Source organism: Coregonus clupeaformis, chromosome 21 (genome assembly GCF_020615455.1).
Source record: "Coregonus clupeaformis isolate EN_2021a chromosome 21, ASM2061545v1, whole genome shotgun sequence".
NCBI lineage: Eukaryota > Metazoa > Chordata > Actinopteri > Salmoniformes > Salmonidae > Coregonus > Coregonus clupeaformis.
The window spans coordinates 33,830,819-33,851,518 of record NC_059212.1 but is presented as its reverse complement, the minus strand read 5'-3'; the positions used below and the strand labels follow the sequence as shown (position 1 = coordinate 33,851,518).

The 20,700-nt window shown below is 44.4% G+C and overlaps 1 protein-coding gene across 1 annotated transcript in view; it reads left to right on the top strand.

Moving 5' to 3' along the window:
• The first annotated feature begins 19,966 nt into the window (after positions 1–19,966).
• The window catches only part of LOC121535303 (cadherin-2-like), a 106,545-nt gene continuing 105,811 nt past the window's right edge, over positions 19,967–20,700 (top strand). Inside the window, exon 1 of the mRNA XM_045205879.1 lies at positions 19,967–20,262. Within this exon, the coding sequence (XP_045061814.1) occupies positions 20,206–20,262 (57 nt within the window). The 5' untranslated portion in view covers positions 19,967–20,205. The remainder of the gene's footprint in view (positions 20,263–20,700) is intronic.

Genomic DNA, 20,700 nt, shown 5'->3' with positions numbered 1-20,700 from the left:
TCAGCCATTTATAATGCATATGAGAGAGCGAGAGCGAGAGCGAGAGCGAGAGCGAGAGCGAGAGCGAGAGAGAGAGAGAGAGAGAGAGAGAGAGAGAGAGAGAGAGAGAGAGAGAGAGAGAGAGAGAGAGAGAGAGAGAGAGAGAGAGAGAGAGAGAGAATTTGCGGACAGAGACAGTATCAAAGTTCTGGGTTTTAAGGGTTTTAAACTCACTTCTCTTCTGCTCTCTATTGCATTCGGAAAGTATTCTGACCCCTTGACTTTTTCCACATTTTGTTACGTTACAGCCTTATTCTATAATGGATTAAATTGTTTTTTCCCTACACACAATACCCCATAAGAAAACTAAAACTGGTTTTTAGATATTTTTGCAAATGTATAAAATAAAATAAACTGAAATATGATATTTACATACTCAGTACTTTGTTGAAGCACCTTTGGCAGCGATTACAGCCTCGAGTCTTCTTGGCTATGACGCTAAAAGCATGACACACCTGTATTTGGTGAGTTTCTCCCATTCTTCTCTGCAGATCCTCTCAAGCTCTGTCAGGTCGGATGGGGAGGGTCACTGCATAGCTATTTTCAGGTCTCTCCAGAGATGTTAGATCGGGTTCAAGTCCGGGCTCTGGCTGGGCCACTCAAGGACATTCAGAAACTTGTCCAGAAGCCACTCCTGCATTGTCTTGGCTGTGATCTTAGGGTTGTTGTCCTGTTGGAAGGTGAACCTTCGCCCCAGTCTGAGGTCCTGAGCACTTTGGAGCAGGTTTTCATCAAGGATCTCTCTGTACTTTGCTCCATTCATCTTTCCCTCGATCCCGACTAGTCTCCCAGTCCCTGCCGCTGAAAAACATCCTCACAGCATGATGCTGCCACCACCATGCTTCACCGTAGGGATGGTGCCAGGTTTCCTCCAGACGTGACACTTGGCATTCAGGCCAATGTGTTTAATCTTGGTTTCATCAGACCAGAGAATCTTGTTTGTCATGGTCTGAGAGTCCTTTAGGTGCCTTTTGGCAAACTCCAAGTGGGCTGTTATGTGCCTTTTACTGGGGAGTGGCTTCCGTCTGGCCTCTCTACCATAAAGGCCTGATTGGTGGAGTGCTGAAGAGATGGTTGTCCTTCTTGAAGGGTCTCCGATCTCTTCAGAGGAACTCTAGAGCTCTGTCAGAGTGACCATCGGTTCTTGATCACCTATCTGACCAAGGCCCTTCTCCCCCGATTGCTCAGTTTGGCTGGGCTGCCAGCTCTAGGAAGAGTCCTAGTGGTTCCAAAATTCTTCCATTTAAGAATTACAGAGGCCACTGTGTTCTTGGGGACCTTCAATGCTGCAGACATTTTTAGTACCCTTCCCCAGATCTGTGCCTTGACACAATTCCTTCGACCTCATGGCTTGGTTTTTGCTCTGACATGCACTGTCAACTGTGGGACCTTATATAGATAGGTGTGTGTCTTTCCAAATCATGTCCAATCAATTGAATTTACCACAGGTGGACTCCAATCAAGTTGTAGAAACATCTCAAGGATGATCAATGAATACAGGATGCACCTGAGCTCAATTTCGAGTCTCATAGCAAACATTTCTAGAAACCTGTTTTCGCTTGTCATTATGGGGTATTGTGTGTAGATTGATGAGATTATAAATTTTTTAAATCCATTTTAGAGTAAGGCTGTAACGTAAGAAAATGTGGAAAAAGTGAAGGGGTCTGAATACTCTCCGAATGCACTGTATGTGTGAGTGTGTTTTAGTTTTTTTCTCAGCTTGAATCTCCTTCAGATTATTACCCAGCTCTTTCTCTCTCTCAGCCCTGAAGTCACACTTGTCATAAACAGAGATCTCTCCTTCCCCTCTCTCCTCTCCCTCCCTTTGCCTTCCTCTTCACGTCCTGTCTGGCCCAGTGGATGTGTATCCGGAGCTCCGGACACCTCCTCCAGAGAGCTCAAGGTGACACACATTTTACTCAGGCTGCTGATGACTGGTTATGGCCGTGTCCCAGGGTCACTCTGGGGCCTCACGCCACCAGCGAACCTGTCCTCCTTTCCTCCACCTACACCAGCAAAGCTCCAAACAAGAGCCCCTGAACAGAGCGTAAGCTACGGTACAAACACCAACACCATCAATCAACCCCCGGAGCTCTTTATGGTTATCCCTGAGACGCTAATCTCCCAGCTCTGTTGGTGTTGTGTGTGGGGCTAGCGGGAGCTAGCGAGAGCAGGCAGGCAGTTTGACGCAGTTCCAGCTCTCTGACATATATAGGGTGTGTTTGGGGAGTGGAGCAGAGAGAGTGCTGTTAGACGGCAGGCTTGATATTTTTCTGCAGGGTGAGCAGAGGCTGGGGCCAAGCCAGCGTCATGGCGGATAAATCTATTAAACCCAATTAGACACTGAGAAAAGCCAAGGTGAGAGGGAAATTGAATGGCACCAAAATATCACAGTTAGACTTAAAGGGATCCTCAACCCTTCTCCCTCCGAGGCAACTTTGTGAAAACGCCTGAGATTGAATTAAACTTTTTTCAGTTTCACTAACACTAACACTACAACACTATCCAGGACCTAGCGCTAGTGAGGTGTTGTCAATTATCTGCTGAATTGAGATATTGTGCTATAAAAAGCCCAACGCAAGTTATGATGTTTGAGACTGCCATACACTTCCTAGAGACAGCGTGGCTTGTGTTTTGTGTCACATGTGGGTGGAGAGGCACAGTGCAGTGAGTGCACAGAGAGCCCTCTGTTGTGTATGTGGGAGGTGTTTGTCAGTGTTCTGAATCATAATGGTGTGCAAGGTGTCACACGGTCACACCTCCATGCATTTTCATGTTTTGCCTACTGGAAGTTAAGGGATTGTGGAAAATACATAATTTAGGCATCTATTTTATTCTAATTACCATTTTAGTTAAGATATAATGTGATGACATTCCTTTTGGGATAGTAATGTAGTGCTGTGTCCACACTGAGCAATATGAAGCAATATGTTTCATGATCACCTTGTGAGCCGGCCAAATGAGGAAACCTTCGCTCCAAGCAGCCTGCCACTAACATCTGTTGTGTTGGAAGCATATGCCTTTCTTCTTTATGCCAGAGTTATATCTGAAACCAGGCTTCCTCAACCTTACAATATAAACCATGTACAAATAGACACACACACACACACCGGCACACACACACACACACACACACACACACACACACACACACAGGCACACACACACGCCATGATCGTTACAAACTAAATGTGATCATCATCATTCCAAAGACAAGATCATAACACTACTGCATTTGAAATTGTGATTCTTGTTGTGAGTAATTAAAGTCTATGTTGTACTAATTAGAGAGAGCGAAGACAAGCCAATATAGGTGCTTCTATGAATCGCTAAAGTGGTTGGATATTCCTTTCCCCGGGTGCACTTCAAACAAGAGCACTGCAAAGAACAACAATTCGCTATACACACAGAGTATGATATGCAGATAATGACTTAGCTGTTTTGTAGCTCTGTTCTCAGCATACCCATAATTCAAGTGGAAAATATGGATGTGTTCTGAATTAATGAAAGAAAAACAGCATCTTAAGCATTATGTGATAACCTGCTGAGTATTCATGAGCCGTTCAGAATTGCTTGAAGATGTTATGTTTCAAATTGCAATTTCAAAACCCTGACAGTGCAAGGAAATGCCAGAATTGACTGGATGGGGTAGATTGGCCGTGATCTAACTCCCTCACTAAAACAGGCAATTGTGATCAAATCAACTGAATGATAATCAATAATCATGGTTTACATCCAATCTATTACTACCTTATGGAATGTCACATGAACTTGGCCTATCTAATGTCTCAAACTATGTCCTTCAAAAACAGGAGAAACAGTGAAACAATAAGCCCTATTTTAGGTTAATTTCTTAAGTGATTAAAGTGATTGCTTAAGTGATTAAAACCCCAGACTGTGTCTCATCAGTCCCAGATTATCTCCAGTCCAAACCCTAAACTCTGTGTCGGAGGATGCCCAGTGAGACAAATGCAGCCCGGCGGACATCTTGGATCCTCCCAGCAACCTGAATATGATATAAATCCATTGTAGTGCTTCTGTTGCTCAGACAGGCTGATGATCCCATCCTAAATCAGAGAGGCCAGACTGTCAAGGACTGACAGCCTGTCTCCTCACAGATCAATAGCGATAAGGGGAAATGGATTTCAAGCCGCAAGATCTGAGATAGGGGAGAGAACTGCTCAGGTTCCAGCCAGAGAGTGAGAGGTCCATAAGTATCATGCATATTTGAATGTCAAAGGGAAAATTGAACCCCTTGGAGTGATGATGATGGCTTGGTCAACATTGTTTATGCCCAATGAGACCTATTGCGGAGTGTATCAGAGGGGACTAGATAAATACAGACCATGCATCACTTTGAAAGGGATGACATACAGTGGGGGAAAAAAGTATTTAGTCAGCCACCAATTGTGCAAGTTCTCCCACTTAAAAAGATGAGAGAGGCCTGTAATTTTCATCATAGGTACACGTCAACTATGACAGACAAAATGAGGAAAAAATATCCAGAAAATCACATTGTAGGATTTTTAATGAATTTATTTGCAAATTATGGTGGAAAATAAGTATTTGGTCAATAACAAAAGTTTCTCAATACTTTGTTATATACCCTTTGTTGGCAATGACACAGGTCAAACGTTTTCTGTAAGTCTTCACAAGGTTTTCACACACTGTTGCTGGTATTTTGGCCCATTCCTCCATGCAGATCTCCTCTAGAGCAGTGATTTTTTGGGGCTGTCGCTGGGCAACACAGACTTTCAACCCCCTCCAAAGATTTTCAATGGGGTTGAGATCTGGAGACTGGCTAGGCCACTCCAGGACCTTGAAATGCTTCTTACGAAGCCACTCCTTCGTTGCCAGGGCGGTGTGTTTGGGATCATTGTCATGCTGAAAGACCCAGCCACGTTTCATCTTCAATGCCCTTGCTGATGGAAGGAGGTTTTCACTCAAAATCTCACGATACATGGCCCCATTCCTTCTTTCCTTTACACGGATCAGTTGTCCTGGTTCCTTTGCAGAAAAACAGCCCCAAAGCATGATGTTTCCACCACCATGCTTCACAGTAGGTATGGTGTTAAGTCGCTCTGGATAAGAGCGTCTGCTAAATGACTAAAATGTAAAATGTATATAATGTAAATGTGTTCTTTGGATGCAACTCAGCATTCTTTGTCCTCCAAACACGACGAGTTGAGTTTTCACCAAAAAGTTCTATTTTGGTTTCATCTGACCATATGACATTCTCCCATGACTGTTTGAGGTTGTGGACAGGTGTCTTTTATACTGATAACAAGTTCAAACAGGTGCCATTAATACAGGTAACGAGTGGAGGACAGAGGAGCCTCTTAAAGAAGAAGTTACAGGTCTGTGAGAGCCAGAAATCTTGCTTGTTTGTAGGTGACCAAATACTTATTTTCCACCATCATTTGCAAATAAATTCATAAAAAATCCTACAATGTGATTTTCTGGATTTTTTTCCCTCATTTTGTCTGTAATAGTTGACGTGTACCTATGAAATTTACAGGCCTCTCTCATCTTTTTAAGTGGGAGAACTTGCAAAATTGGTGGCTGACTAAATACTTTTTTTCCCCACTGTACATATTGTATGCAAATGGTTTGGGACTGGATCTGGGAGAGGAGGTGGATATTTCATTTAGATCCTCAATAACTTCTCTGTTTGCACTGTCTTTAATCATTAATGCCCATTTGGATTGGAGGGAGAAGGAGAAGAAGATGGATGCTGGAATGGTGCTGAGGAGGAGACTGATTGGAGTTGGGTATTGATTAACCGTGACTGATCACACCTCTCCCTGAGTGGGGATGTATAATTGTGTGTGAGTGTGTGTGTGTGTGTGTGTGTGTGTGTGTGTGTGGACTGTGCATGCATGTGTGTTTGTATGTGTATGTATGAATATAATTCAGTCAGAATCCCCTTCATTGGCATCATGCCAAAATGATTAGTGTATGAATGAATAAATATGAATATTGCAATGATTTTAAGATGGTTTCATTGAATTTACTTGTCTCTTCTATTTGACCTGCAGTGTGCTGGGAGATCATGCTCTGTGAAAAAGACTTTCTGGTCTCACTCTCAGAACTCACTGCAAAATCCCAGAGCCATTTATCATTTTCTCATTTGGTGTTGAAGGAGAGAGAAAATAGAAACTTGTTCAAATGCTTCCCACTGCTCGTGTCCTCTACTGTAGTGTAGAGCACACTGTCAGTATAATCTGTCCATGCGGACACTTTGACAGAAAAGTACAGTTTGAATACCTCAAGGATAAATTATTTATACTGAAATCCCACTGATGGTGATGGAATGAATGAATGAATGAATAAATTAATAAACAAACAAACATGCCAACAAACACTTTTCCTGCCACACACCACCAATAAACAATAGCTATGGCTTTTATCTCATCTCTTAAGGACAGACACTGCTCGCCCCTCTCCCTGAGTTTGCCACGGTCCACGTTCCTCCCTAGTCAGCCAATCAATTGCTATTACAGCCTCAGCTATAACTACAACCCCTCAATTAAGCCAGACGCTCACTCAGTCTAGGTCTGGCTGGTCTGTAGAAGACACAGGGAGACTACACACAAACACACACACACACACACACACACACACACACACACACACAAACATTACATGCCAGAGCCTGCAGAGTAACATCTTCCCATTGTTTGTGGACAAGGCGATGGCACTGCTCTGCTCTGCTCTGCTGTGTTGACACTTCCTTTCACAAGGAATGATGATGAACCCTCTGTGCTGAAACTATATATGATGTACAGCAGGGAACAATATGGCTCTAAAATATTGTTTTGATTTTAAATGCAATTATCGGTTTAGCTCAGACGGCACTTTAGACCATCAAAACGAGCCAGGCCACAAATCCATCCAAACTAGGTTTAATCATTCAAATATGTGGGCGACTGAAACATATGTAGACTTAGACAGAACAGACACACTACACAGCATAACTCTATTTGGCCCTATTATTCAAATGGCATAAAAGATTGAAAGTAGCAGATTTGGCAGCAGAAACAAATAATCACATCGTTACTATTGTCCTCAGAGGCTCTATTGAATGCATAACAATTAAGCTTAAAAGCTGCTTTGAAAGCTAGGATGCTCCTCTCAGCTGACTCATTTGTTAAAGGGCAACCTTTGACACATTGGGGAATGCCATTGTTACAGCACTTTCAGATAGCTATCCATTCAAAGTGGTTGTCTGTTTATTACTAGTCTCGTCCACAATGTCGTAGCAATTAGCCTGGGGCCCAGGTTAGTTCATTACCTAAAGAGGAATTAAGTACAGATGTGTGTAAGTGTTATAAAGGTGCTGCTGACCTCGGCCATTTTCTCTCCCTTGGAGCGATCAAGGCCACCATGGTCCTGGAGGCAAGAGACGTTTTTGCAGAGTAATGGGCCTGGAGTCAAAGGATCCCCCCAGGCTACCAGCCCCCACCAGCATCCCCCGGCCCCAGCCACCAGACACCTGCACTTATAGGAGTCAACAGCAGTATCAGCAACATGGGCCACATGCATCATACAGCAACCTTACAGCTGGCCTGAGAGCAGTGCAATTTCTCTTTACCCAGCGACCTCTACATAAACACTCACCTTACAAATGACCTCAGAGCAGTGCAATTTCTCTTTACCCAGCGACCTCTACATAAACACTCACCTTACAGCTGACCTGAGAGCAGTGCTATTGCTCTATACCCAACCACCTCCACATAAACACTTCTTCTCTAGGCTCCATCTATACAATTCCTCTTCTGGCCTTATCTACTCTACACATCCAAGTCTGTGTATGTATGATATGGGGAGAGACAATTCTGATTCGAAGTAATGATAATGATATTCCACTTCAGGCTGCATGCGGTTTTATATCATGTTGTTTTCATAAAAGGCAGCCCACAGGAGAAATATGCTGTGTACACATTTCTCATGGCCGCAGAGTGGCTTTATGAAATATGAATCTTGATATAGCTTGATTGAATGCTCTGAGTCATAATTTGATTCCCCCTCGTCTCCCCTCTCCTCTCCTCCCCCTAGTCTCCCTTCTCCTCCCTCTAGTCTCCCCTCTCCTCCTCCTCGTCTCCCCTCTCCTCCCCTTCGTCTCCCCTCCCCTCGCCTCCCCCTCGTCTCCCTTCTCCTCCCCATCGTCTCCCCTATCCTCCTCCTCGTCTACCTTCTCCTCCCCCTCGTCTCCCCTCTCATCCCCCTCGTCTCTCCTCTCCTCCTCCTTGTCTCCCCTCTCCTCCCCCTCGTCTCACTTCTCCTCCCCCTCGTCTCCCCTCTCCTCCTCCTCGTCTCCCCTCTCCTCCTCCTTGTCTACCTTCTCCTCCCCCTCGTCTCCCCTCTCATCCCCCTCGTCTCTCCTCTCCTCCTCCTTGTCTCCCCTCTCCTCCCCCCTCGTCTCACTTCTCCTCCCCCTCGTCTCCCCTCTCCTCCTCCTTGTCTCCCCTCTCCTCCTCCTTGTCTCCCCTCTCCTCCTCCTCGTCTCCCCTCTCCTCCTCCTCGTTTCCCCTCTCCTCCCCCTTGTCTCACTTCTCCTCCCCCTCGTCTCCCCTCTCCTCCTCCTCATCTCCCCTCTCCTCCTCCCCTCATCTCCCCTCTCCTCACCTGGTCTCCACTCTCCTCCCCCTCGTCTCCCCTCTCCTCCCACTCGTCTCCCCTCTCCTCCCCCTCGTCTCCCTTCTCCTCCTCCTCGTCTCCGCTCTCCTCCTCCTCGTCTCCCCTCTCCTCCCCCTCGTCTCACTTCTCCTCCCCCTCGTCTCCCCTCTCCTCCTCCTCGTCTCCCCTCTCCTCCCCCTCCCCTGCCCTCCCCTCCCCTCTCCTCCCCCTCCCCTCCCCTCCCTCCCCCTTGTCTTCCCTCTCCTCCCCCTCGTCTCGCCTCTCCTCCCACTCGTCTCCCCTCTCCTCTGCCTCATCTCCCCTCTCCTACCCCTCGTCTCCCCTCTCCTCCCCCTCGTCTCCCATCTCCTCCCCCTCATCTCCCCTCTCCTCCTCCTCGTCTCCCCTCTCCTCCCTCTCGTCTCCCCTCTCCTCCTCCTCGTCTCCCCTCTCCTCCTCCTCGTAACCCCTCTCCTCCCCCTCGTCTCCTCTCTCCTCCTCCTCGTCTCCCCTATCCTCCTCCTCGTCTCCCCTCTCCTCCCCCTCGTCTCCCCTCTCCTCTCCTCTCCCTTGTCTCCCCTCCCCTCGCCTCCACCTCGTCTCCCTTCTCCTCCTCCTAGTATCCCCTCTCCTCCTCCTCATCTCCCCTCTCCTCCCCCTCATCTCCCCTCTCCTACTCCTCGTCTCCCCCGACAGAAGAATACTGCGACAGCGTTAATCAAAGACAGGGAGCGTTTTGATCCCACTCTCAATTAAATTAGATTACATAAACTGAAGCAATTTGTACAAAATGCAATACGAATTGTCAACAGGTCATTCAACTTCATCTCTAACCCAATTTAGACATTGCACAGTGTACAGTGCCTTGCAAATGTATTCATCCCCCTTGGATTTAATGTAATGGACATACACAAAATAGTCAAAATTGGTGAAGTGAAATGAAAAAACTACTTCTAAAAAAAAAATCTACAAAATAAATAATGGAAAAGTGGTGCGTGCATATGTATTCACCCCCTTTGCTATGAAGCCCCTAAATAAGTTCTGGTGCAACCAATTACCTTCAGAAGTCACATAATTCAGAAGGCCTTCATTGTAAATAAGAATTTGTTCTTAACTGACTTGCCTAGTTAAATAAAGGTTAAATAAAAAAAATAAAAAAAATAAAACATGTTAAATAAAGTCCACAAGTGTCTAATCTATGTGTCACATCATCTGTCACATGATCTCAGTATATATACACCTGTTCTGAAAGCCCCCAGAGTCTGCAACACCATTAAGCAAGGGGCACCACCAAGCAAGCGGCACCATGAAGACCAAGTAGCTCTCCAAACAGGTCAGGGACAAAGTTGTGGAGAAGTACAGATCAGGGTTGGGTTATAAAAAAATATCTGAAACTTTGAACATCCCCACGGAGCACCATTAAATCCATTATTAAAAAATGGAAAGAATATGGCTGTCACGACTTCCGCCGAGGCTGCCTCCCCTCCTTGTTCGGGCAGGTTTCGGCGTTCGTCGTCACCGGCTTACTAGCTACTGCCGATCCCATTCTCATCACTCCACTTGTCATGTCTTGTCTTGTCAATCACACACACCTGGTGCTCATTCCCCTAATTAGTATGTGTATAAGTGTTCCCTCTGTTCCCCTTGTCTTTGTGAGTGATTGTTTCATTGTGAGAGCGAGTAGCTCGGTTGAGCTACTCTTCCATTTGTTATTGTCAAGGTGGAATATTTCCCTTGTGATAGTTTCGTATTGACGCTGGGTGCGTTTTATTTATGTAAACAGAATAAACTCTGGACTTCTCTGGACTTTTACCTCATGCGCCTGACTACTTCATTCACACCTCATCACAATTGCACCACAACAAACCTGCCAAGAGAGTGCCGCCCACCAAAACTCACGGACGAGGCAAGGAGGGCATTAATCAGAGAGGCATCAAAGAGACCAAAGATAACCCTGAAGGAGCTGCAAAGCTCCACAGCGGAGTATCTGTCCATAGGACCACTTTAAGCTGTACACTCCACAGAGCTGGGCTTTACGGAAGACTGGCCAGAAAAAAGCCATTGCTTAAAGAAAAAAATAAGCAAACACGTTTGGTGTTCGCCAAAAGCCATGTGGGAGACTCCCCAAACATATGGAAGAAGGTACTCTGGTCAGATGAGACTAAAATTGAGCTTTTTGGCCATCAAGGAAAACGCTATGTCTGGCGCAAACCCAACACCTCTCATCACCCCGAGAACAGCATCATGCTCTGGGGATGGTTTTCATTGGCAGGGATTGGGAAACTGGTCAGAATTGAAGGAATGATGGATGGCGCTAAATACAGGGAAATTCTTGAGGGAAACCTGTTTCAGTCTTCCAGAGATTTGAGACAGGGACGGAGGTTCACCTTCCAGCAGGACAATGACCCTAAGCATACTGCTAAAGCAACACTCGAGTGGTTTAAGGCGAAACATTTAAATGTCAAGCTTATAGAGACATACCACAAGAGACTTGCAGCTGTAATTGCTGCAAAAGGTGGCTCTACAAAGTATTTACTATGTGGGGGGTGAATAGTTATGCACGCTAAAGTTTTCAGTTTTTTTGTCATATTTCTTATTTGTTTCACCAAAAAATTATTTTGCATCTTCAAAGTGGTAGGCATGTTGTGTAAATCCAATTATACAAACCCCCAAAAAATCAATTTTAATTCCAGGTTGTAAGGCAACAAAATAGGAAAAATGCCAAGGGGGGTGAATACTTTCGCAAGCCACTGTAATTGTATTTCCTTTGGAAAATACATCAGTTGAAATTTCAAATACATTTTACAATAAGTTTCTCCAATACAGTGTAGTAGATTGAATTAAATTAAATTATCGAAGTTGGAATTGTTTGATTACATGTAAGTACAAATACCGTAACTGCTTAACCAAACTGGAATAGGTATAAGTAGGGGTGTTGGTAAGTAGAATTGAATGCAAAGGGAGGCCAAAATGATAATGATCAATTAACACAAAAGTACCATGCAGTGGATTGTAAGCATCTGTTAAAACAAATATGCAACCCACACTCTCACTGAGTATGCTTAACCCTGAGCCAGTCATAGGTGATAGTACCACCTGTTTGCTCAGGATTACTGGTACTGGGGAATCTCTAGTGTGGTGGGTGAGAGGGAGTTAGCAAGTCAACACTGTTAGCATTAACACACAAATTCCCCATTAGTTTTAACACACCAATAACCAGAGAGACACTTTATCTTCCTTTACAATAGATTGTCTATTGGGGACTCACACACGCAGTAAGCCAAAACCAAAAGGCAACCAAAAGTCAAAAGGCAAGGACATGTATAGCCTATGCACATAGTGGACATGCTTGGAAAAAAAAGTCACATGCTATTGCACAAACATAGGCTACACACAATCCTTATTTAACCTTTATCTTAATTATCTACCTAAATCTCAAAAGCACAGTAGAGGTGATTACAGATTTTAACTTATGACAACCTGTATGATATGAGGAAATATCTGGATGGTCTTCTGTCTGCTGACGTCTGCTGCCTGTTGGGAACTTGAAAGAGCATTATTCATCCCATGTTTTATTAAGAGAACATGAAAGCTGCTTTACATCCATCCCTGAAGATCAGTAGACATATTTTCACACTGAGAGGGATTCTAATGAATCACATCAGACTTATTAAGTTAAACTAAATTGATTCAGCTTTCTGTAGATATTACTCAAGAATGACGAGGATGGGCAATATTTTCCCCAGGTAGGCCTCAAGATACCTAAGATATCAATGACTAGCTTACTCCCCGTGCCCTGGCAAACTAATGCAGAAAAAGTGATTTGTTAAAACTGTTTACGTTTTGTAAATGTAGCACGAGTTCACCGCTATAATTTGATTGTTAATTACTTTAAGAGAAAAGTGTGTGGTCACAAGTGCATTCATGTGGTGCCACACTTTTGTTTGGCTCCACACTGTATACAGTATTACTCTGTTTCAATTCATGCATTTTATTATTAAATGTTTACTACTAAAACTGGTCATGGTAAACAATTACTTCTTACTGATTTTCCTCGCACTTGAAGAGGGGTTTGTTTGTTCCCATGTGCGCGTGTGTCAAAAACGGAGGCCCGTTCAATAGCTCAACATTTTAACCATAGAGATCCTATTAAATTAAATTAAGTATTATAAACTGGGTGGTTCAAGCCCTGAATGCTGATTGGCTGACAGCAGTGGTATATCAGACCGTATACCACGTGTATGACAAAACATTTATTTTTACTGCTCTAATTACGTTGGTAACCAGTTTATAAGAGCAATAAGGCACCTTGGGGGTTGTGGTATATTGCCAATATACCACGGCTAAGGGCTGTATCCAGGCACTCCAAGTTACGTCGCGCATAAGAACAGAACATAGCCGTCAACTTTCAAATATGTTTCAAATATCACTGAAGGCATCTGTTAGCACCTTGATTGAAATGTGTGCATTTATGGTAAAACTGTATATACAGTGGGGAGAACAAGTATTTGATACACTGACAATTTTGCAGGTTTTACTACTTACAAAGCATGTAGAGTTCTGTAATTTTTATCATAGGTACACTTCAACTGTGAGAGACGGAATCTAAAACAAAAATCCAGAAAATCACATTGTATGATTTTTAAGTAATTAATTTGCATTTTATTGCATGACATAAGTATTTGATACATCAGAAAAGCAGAACTTAATATTTGGTGCAGAAACCTTTGTTTGCAATTACAGAGATCCTACGTTTCCTGTAGGTCTTGACCAGGTTTGAACACACTGCAGCAGGGATTTTGGCCCACTCCTCCATACAGACCTTCTCCAGATCGTTCAGGTTTCGGGGCTGTCGCTGGGCAATACGGACTTTCAGCTCCCTCCGAAGATTTTCTGTTGGGTTCAGGTCTGGAGACTGGCTAGGCCACTCCAGGACCTTGAGATGCTTCTTACGGAGCCACTCCATAGTTGCCCTGGCTGTGTGTTTCGGGTCGTTGTCATGCTGGAAGACCCAGCCACGACCCATCTTCAATGCTCTTACTGAGGGAAGGAGGTTGTTGGCCAAGATCTCGTGATACATGGCCCCATCCACCCTCCCCTCAATACGGTGCAGTCGTCCTGTCCCCTTTGCAGAAAAGCATCCCCAAAGAATGATGTTTCCACCTCCATGCTTCACGGTTGGGATTGTGTTCTTGGGGTTGTACTCATCCTTCTACTTCCTCCAAACACGGCGAGTGGAGTTTAGACCAAAAAGCTCTATTTTTGTTTCATCAGACCACATTACCTTCTCCCATTCCTCCTCTGGATCATCCAGATGGTCATTGGCAAACTTCAGACGGGCCTGGACATGCGCTGGCTTGAGCAGGGGGACCTTGCGTGCACTGCAGGATTTTAATCCATGACGGCGTAGTGTGTTACTAATGGTTTTCTTTGAGACTGTGGTCCCAGCTCTCTTCAGGTCATTGACCAGGTCCTGCCGTGTAGTTCTGGGCTGATCCTCACCTTCCTCATGATCATTGATGCCCCACGAGGTGATATCTTGCATGGAGCCCCAGACCGAGGGTGAATTACCGATCTTGAACTTCTTCCATTTTCTAATAATTGCACCAACAGTTGTTGCCTTCTCACCAAGCTGCTTGCCTTTTGTCCTGTAGCCCATCCCAGTCTTGTGCAGGTCTACAATTGTATCCCTGATGTCCTTACACAGCTCTCTGGTCTTGGCCATTGTGGAGAGTTTGGAGTCTGTTTGATTGAGTGTGTGGACAGGTGTCTTTTATACAGGTAACGAGTTCAAACAGGTGCAGTTAAAACAGGTAATGAGTGGAGAACAGGAGGGCTTCTTAAAGAACAACTAGCATGTCTGTGAGAGCTGGAATTCTTACTGGTTGGTAGGTGATCAAATACTTATGTCATGCAATAAAATGCAAATTAATTACTTAAAAATCATGCAATGTGATTTTCTGGATTTTTGTTTTAGATTCCGTCTCTCACAGTTGAAGTGTACCTATGATAAAAATTACAGACCTCTACATGCTTTGTAAGTAGGAAAACCTGCAAAATCGGCAGTGTATCAAATACTTGTTCTCCCAACTGTACATATATATACAGTACCAGTGAAAAGTTTGGACACACCTACTTATTCCAGGGTTTTTCGTAATTTTTACTATTTTCTACATTGCAGAATAATATTGAAGACATCAAAACTATGAAATAACACATATGGAATCATGTAGTAACCACAAAAGTGTTAAACAAATCAAAATATATTTTACATTTTATATTCTTCAAATAGCCACCCTGTCACGCCCTGACTTATGGGACTCTGGTATGTTGAGTCAGGGTGTGGTGTTCTATGTTGTGTTTTCTATGTTATGTTCTAGTATGTGTAGATCTATGTTGGCCGGTGTGGTTCCCAATCAGAGGCAGCTGTCGCTCTTTGTCTCTGATTGGGGATCATACTTAGGCAGCCTATTGGCACTCGTTAGTTGTGGGATCTTGTTCTGTGTTTAGGCTAGTTTTGTGTTCAGCCTTTGGACTTCACGGTTCGTTTGGTTTGTTGTTTTGTCGTGTGTTCATTCGTTGTAAATAAACATGTATGCATCTTACGCTGCGCCTTGGTCTGACTCGTCCTTAAACGAACGTGACAGAAGATCCCTCTAAACTCGGACCAAGCAGCGTGCCCAGGAGCAGCAGACACCCTGGACACAGGTAGTGGAGCAGAGATCATGGACTTGGGGGGAGATAAGAGAGGATCTGGCCAGGCAGATGGAGGCCCTGAAAGGGATGAGGGTGGAGAAGGAGAGATTAGCCGATAGCGGACACTGGGCGAAGGAGGAAGCCCAGGCAGGAGAGGTGAAACGGCGACCCAAGAGGACGCGGTCGCGACGTAAGCCCGAGAAGCAGCCCCAAGAAAAAAATGTTGGGGGGCTCACAGGGTGGTTGGCGGAGCCTGGGTTCAGAGCAGAGCCAACTCCCCGTACTCACGCTAGGAAGCGTGTGACCGTGCAGGCTCCGTGTTATGCGGAGCTGCGCACTGTGTCGCCAGTGCGCCGGCACAGCTCTGTACGTCCTGTGCTAGCACCACGCACGTGCCGTGCGAAAATGGGCATCCAGCCAGGACGGGTTGTGCCAGCTCTCCGCTCCAGACCTCCAGTCCGCCTCCACAGTCCGGCCCGGCCCATTCCTGCTCCCCGCACCAAGCCAGTGGTGCGTGTTCCCAGTCCGGCCCGGCCCGTTCCTGCTCCCCGCACCAAGCCAGTGGTGAGTGTTCCCAGTCCGGCCCGGCCCGTTCCTGCTCCCCGCACCAGGCCAGTGGTGCATGTTCCCAGTCCGGCCCGGCCCGTTCCTGCTCCTCGCACCAAGCCAGTGGTGCTTGTTCCCAATCCGGCCCGGCCCGTTCCTGCTCCTGCTCCTCGCACCAAGCCAGTGGTGCGTGTTCCCAGTCCGGCCCGGCCCGTTCCTGCTCCTCGCACCAAGCCAGTGGTGCATGTCGCCAGTCCGGCCCGGCCCCTTCCTGCTCCTTGCACCAAGCCAATGGTGCGTGTTCCAAGTCCGGTCCGGCCCGTGCCTGCTCCTCGCACCAGACCAGTGGTGCGTGTGTCCAGTCCGGCACGGCCCGTGCCCATTCCACCGGTTCCTGGTCCGGCACCGGTCAGCTGCTCCACTCCGGAGCCAGAGCAGTCTGCTCCACCGGTGCCTGATCCAGCTCCGGTTAGCTGCTCCACTCCAGAGCCAGAGCAGTCCGCTCCACCGGGGTCCAGTCCAGCTCCGGTCAGTGGCTCCAGTCCGGAACAAACCAGAATCCAAAATAATTAACCCAGTATCAATAACCCAGCATAAACTTCATTATAAATACACTACCAGTCAAAAGTTTGGACACATACTCATTCAAGGGTTTTTCTTTATTTTTACTGTTTTTTTACATTGTAGAATAATAGTGAAGACATCAAAACTATGAAATAACACATATGGAATCATGTAGTAACCAAAAAAGTGTTAAACAAACCAAAATATATTTTATATTTGTGATTCTTCAAATAGCCACCCTTTGCCTTGATGACAGCTTTGCACACTCTTGGCATTCTCTCAACCAGCTTCAACTGGAATGCTTTTCCAACAGTCTTGAAGGAGTTCCCACATATGCTGCGCACTTGTTGGCTGCTTTTCCTTCACTCTGCGGTCTGACTGATCCCAAACCATCTCAATTGGGTTGAGGTCGGGGGATTGTGGAGGCCAGGTCATCTGATGCAGCACTCCATCACCCTCCTTCTTGGTAAAATAGCCATTACACAGCCTGGAAGTGTGTTGGGGCATTGTCCTGTTGATAAACAAATGATAGTCCCACTAAGCCCAAACCAGATGGGATGGCGTATCACTGCAGAATGTTGTGGTAGCCATTCTGGTTAAATGTGCCTTGAATTCTAAATAAATCACAGACAGTGTCACCAGCAAAGCACCCCCACCTCCATGCTTTATGGTGGGAAATACACATTTTACATTTTAGTCATTTAGCAGACACTCTAATCCAGAGCGAGTTACAGTTAGTGAGTGCATACATTTTTCATACTGCCCCCCCCGTGGCAATCAAACCCTGGCATTGCAAGCGCCATGCTCTACCAACTGAGCTACAGGAAGCCTCCTTATACACATAAGGAGATCATCCGTTCACCCACACCGCGTCTCACAAAGCCACGGCGGTTGGAACCAGAAATCTCAAATTTGGACTCCAGACCAAAGGACAAATTTCCACCGGTCTAATGTCCATTGCTCATGTTTCTTGTCCCAAGCAGGTCTCTTCTTATTATTGGTGTTATTGGTGTTAGTAGTGGTTTCATTGCAGCAATTCGACCATGAAGGCTTGATTCACACAGTCCCCTCTGAACAGTTGAGGTTGAGATGTGTCTGTTACTTGAACTCCGTGGAGCATTTATTTGGGCTGCAATTTCTGAGGCTGGTAACTCTAATGAACTTCTGCTCTGCAGCAGAGGTAACTCTGGGTCTTCCTTTCCTGTGGCGGTCCTCATGAGAGCTAGTTTCATCATAGCGCTTGATGGTTTTTGCAACTGCACTTGAAGAAACCTTCAAAGTTCTTGAAATGATCCGTATTGACTGACCTTCATGTCTTAAAGTAATGATTGACTGTCATTTCTCTTTGCTCATTTGAGCTGTTCTTGCCATAGTATGGACTTGGTCTTTTTCCAAATAGGGCTATCTTCTGTATACCCCCCCTACCTTGTCACAACACAACTGATTGGCTAAAACGCATTAAGAAGCAATTAAATTCCACAAATTAACTCTTAAAAAGGCACACCTGTTAATTGAAATGCATTCCAGGTGACTACCTCATGAAGCTGGTTTAGAGAATGCCAAGAGAGAGCAAAGATGTAATCAATGCAAAGGGTGGCTATTTGAAGAATCTCAAATATAAAATATATTTTGATTTGTTTAACACTTTTTTGGTTACTACATGATTCCATATGTGTTATTTCATAGTTTTGATGTCTTCACTATTATTCTACAATGTAGAAAATAGTAAAAATAAAGAAAAACCCTTGAATGAGTAGGTGTTTCCAAACTTTTGATTGGTACTGTAGAACAACAGATCTATCGCTTTTTAGACTTAGTATCAATGGGAATGACAGATCTATATCTCACATTTCTATGTGGATTTGGTCAGGTCGACCAAAAAGTTACAAATTGCAGCTTTAATAAAGCTGTCAAAATTAAGGTACATTTTAAGGTGAGCAATCCAATGGTACATAAATTAGCATTTTCCAAATCATCTATAAGTAACTTAATTGAGTTACATTTAAATCATTTAGCAGACGCTCTTATTCAGAGCGACTTACAGTTAGGATGATTTGGAAATGATTTGGCACAAAAATACATCAAAGCCTCATCATAGTGAGGATATTAATAATGAGATGTGCAATGCCATTTTGTTTCAATATTTTATTTATTTAATTAAAATAAGATACCTAGACTTTAGCATTTCAGAGTTAATTACAAAAAAAAAAAAACAGAATGCATAAAATAGATTTAACACACTAATCTTCAGGGGGCACGTTACCCCATGGGGTGGGCAAAATGCCCCTTTTGTAAAAAATAATAATATTATTTCTTAAATAACTAAACATTTGTCAATTCTAGACATTCATTTCCCTTCATAGTTTGTTTGCCTAAGCATGACCATCATCCACATAGCTATCCCACTGGGAACAGATTCAACGTCTATTTTCATTGAAATGACGTGGAAACAACGTTGATTCAACCAGTGTGTGTCCAGTGGGATTTTTTATGTTTTTTTAACAAACTTTGCTTTTTTGTGTCAGCAATTTGCTTAGCATTGAGGCAGTTGTTTGCATACCCTTCAAAAATAATTAACCCCTAATTAATCAGCAAGTAATTGACACGTAATATTCTTTCATATAAGGTGAAGTTGCCCCAAATTCCCCTAATATCTGTGTCTGCCTCCACACACTGCAACATCCACCACAATGGCCTACCTCACAGATTGAGAGAGATGTCACATTTGATTTGCATACCCTTCAAAAAATAATTAACCCTGCATTAATCAGCAATTAATTGACACTTAATATTCTTCCATAAATGTGAAATGTAAAATAAACAATTTGCTGTGACCAATATAGATCAAAGCCTCTCTATTAAATGATCAATACACTTCTAGCAGGTTGAAGTCACCCTTCATTGATCCTTAATTGGCAACTAAATGGGAAGATTAGGAATAGGATACCCTTTATAGAATCTTATACATTTAATTGCAATTGCAGTAAAATATGAAATCAGGTCTAGGTAGGAAAGTATGGCAACGTTGAATCAGTGGATTATAAGGGCCTATTTACTGTTCAGCACATGTGCCAGACTGATTTCTTCATTTTTTGTCAGATAGGCCTAGATTATGGATGGATGAAGACTAAACCTGATCAATTTTCAATTGCCTATGATTAATGTAGGGCGTAATCATGCTCAGTAGAAACCCAAGTGTGTCATTAATTTGGATAAAGCTCAAAATCATCATTCATTCATAGGCCTACAATAAAAATAATGCAAGATTAAGGGCATGTATTTAATTCTCCCATTCTGAGCTTCCCCTAAGATTTTCAGGCAGCGAGAGGAGGGCAGCAGACTGGCGATAAAATCCTTAAAGTGCTTTTCAACAGATTGTATGTTTGTTTTTAGAAAGGAGAAGGAGGAGTTTCGAGTCGACCGAGTCTCAAGGAGCCACATTGTGTTTAGTGAACTTGGCGAATTGACCAGTAGGGAGAGACAGTGAGAGATCCTGGCACAACGACAGGGTATTTTCTGTTGGAGGGACTGCATGCATGGGAGGGAGCAGCAGCCTCAGTACCAGGCTGTGATCTCAGATCGGAGCCGAGAGTGGATAGGGAAGGCTGCTACATGCTGCTGCCGCTGCCGCCTTTGTTGTAAGCAGGAAACGTTTGGTTTCACCACTACATCCAGACTGCAGCAGACATACGGATATTCATCAGTCATTGCAAGGGAAAATACATAACAACCGGCATATCAATGTACTTATACGAGGGCAGGGGACTGCTTCTGCTCACGCTCTTGGCCGCTTTGCAGGTAATGTCTCTGGAACGGTTTTGTTGAGTTGCACAGGACAGTTCTAGGACAATTGCTTGCTTTCTGTGACGATGGTGCTGCTGTGATCTGTCTTGTTACGTGCCTGGTTGTCGGTTATAGCTGGCTTCCACGATGGAAAAAGGCTACATGGGTATTTTTAGGATGGATGCTAGATATAATGCATCTAGTATTGGGAACTTGGATATGTGATGCGTCAACAAATAATGACAAGATGTAAGAGATTGATGTTGCGTGAAGATCAACCCTGGTTAGATTGGAGCCGAAAGCGCTACAGTAGTCTATTTGAAGGATGGGATGCTTTGCCATTTAAAAAGCTACGCTTGTTCAAAATATGTTATTGTGTTGACTACAATGTATCACTCACTAGTACCCTATTCACTTGCTTTCGAAAATCATGAAAATTAGTCTAGCCCGCAT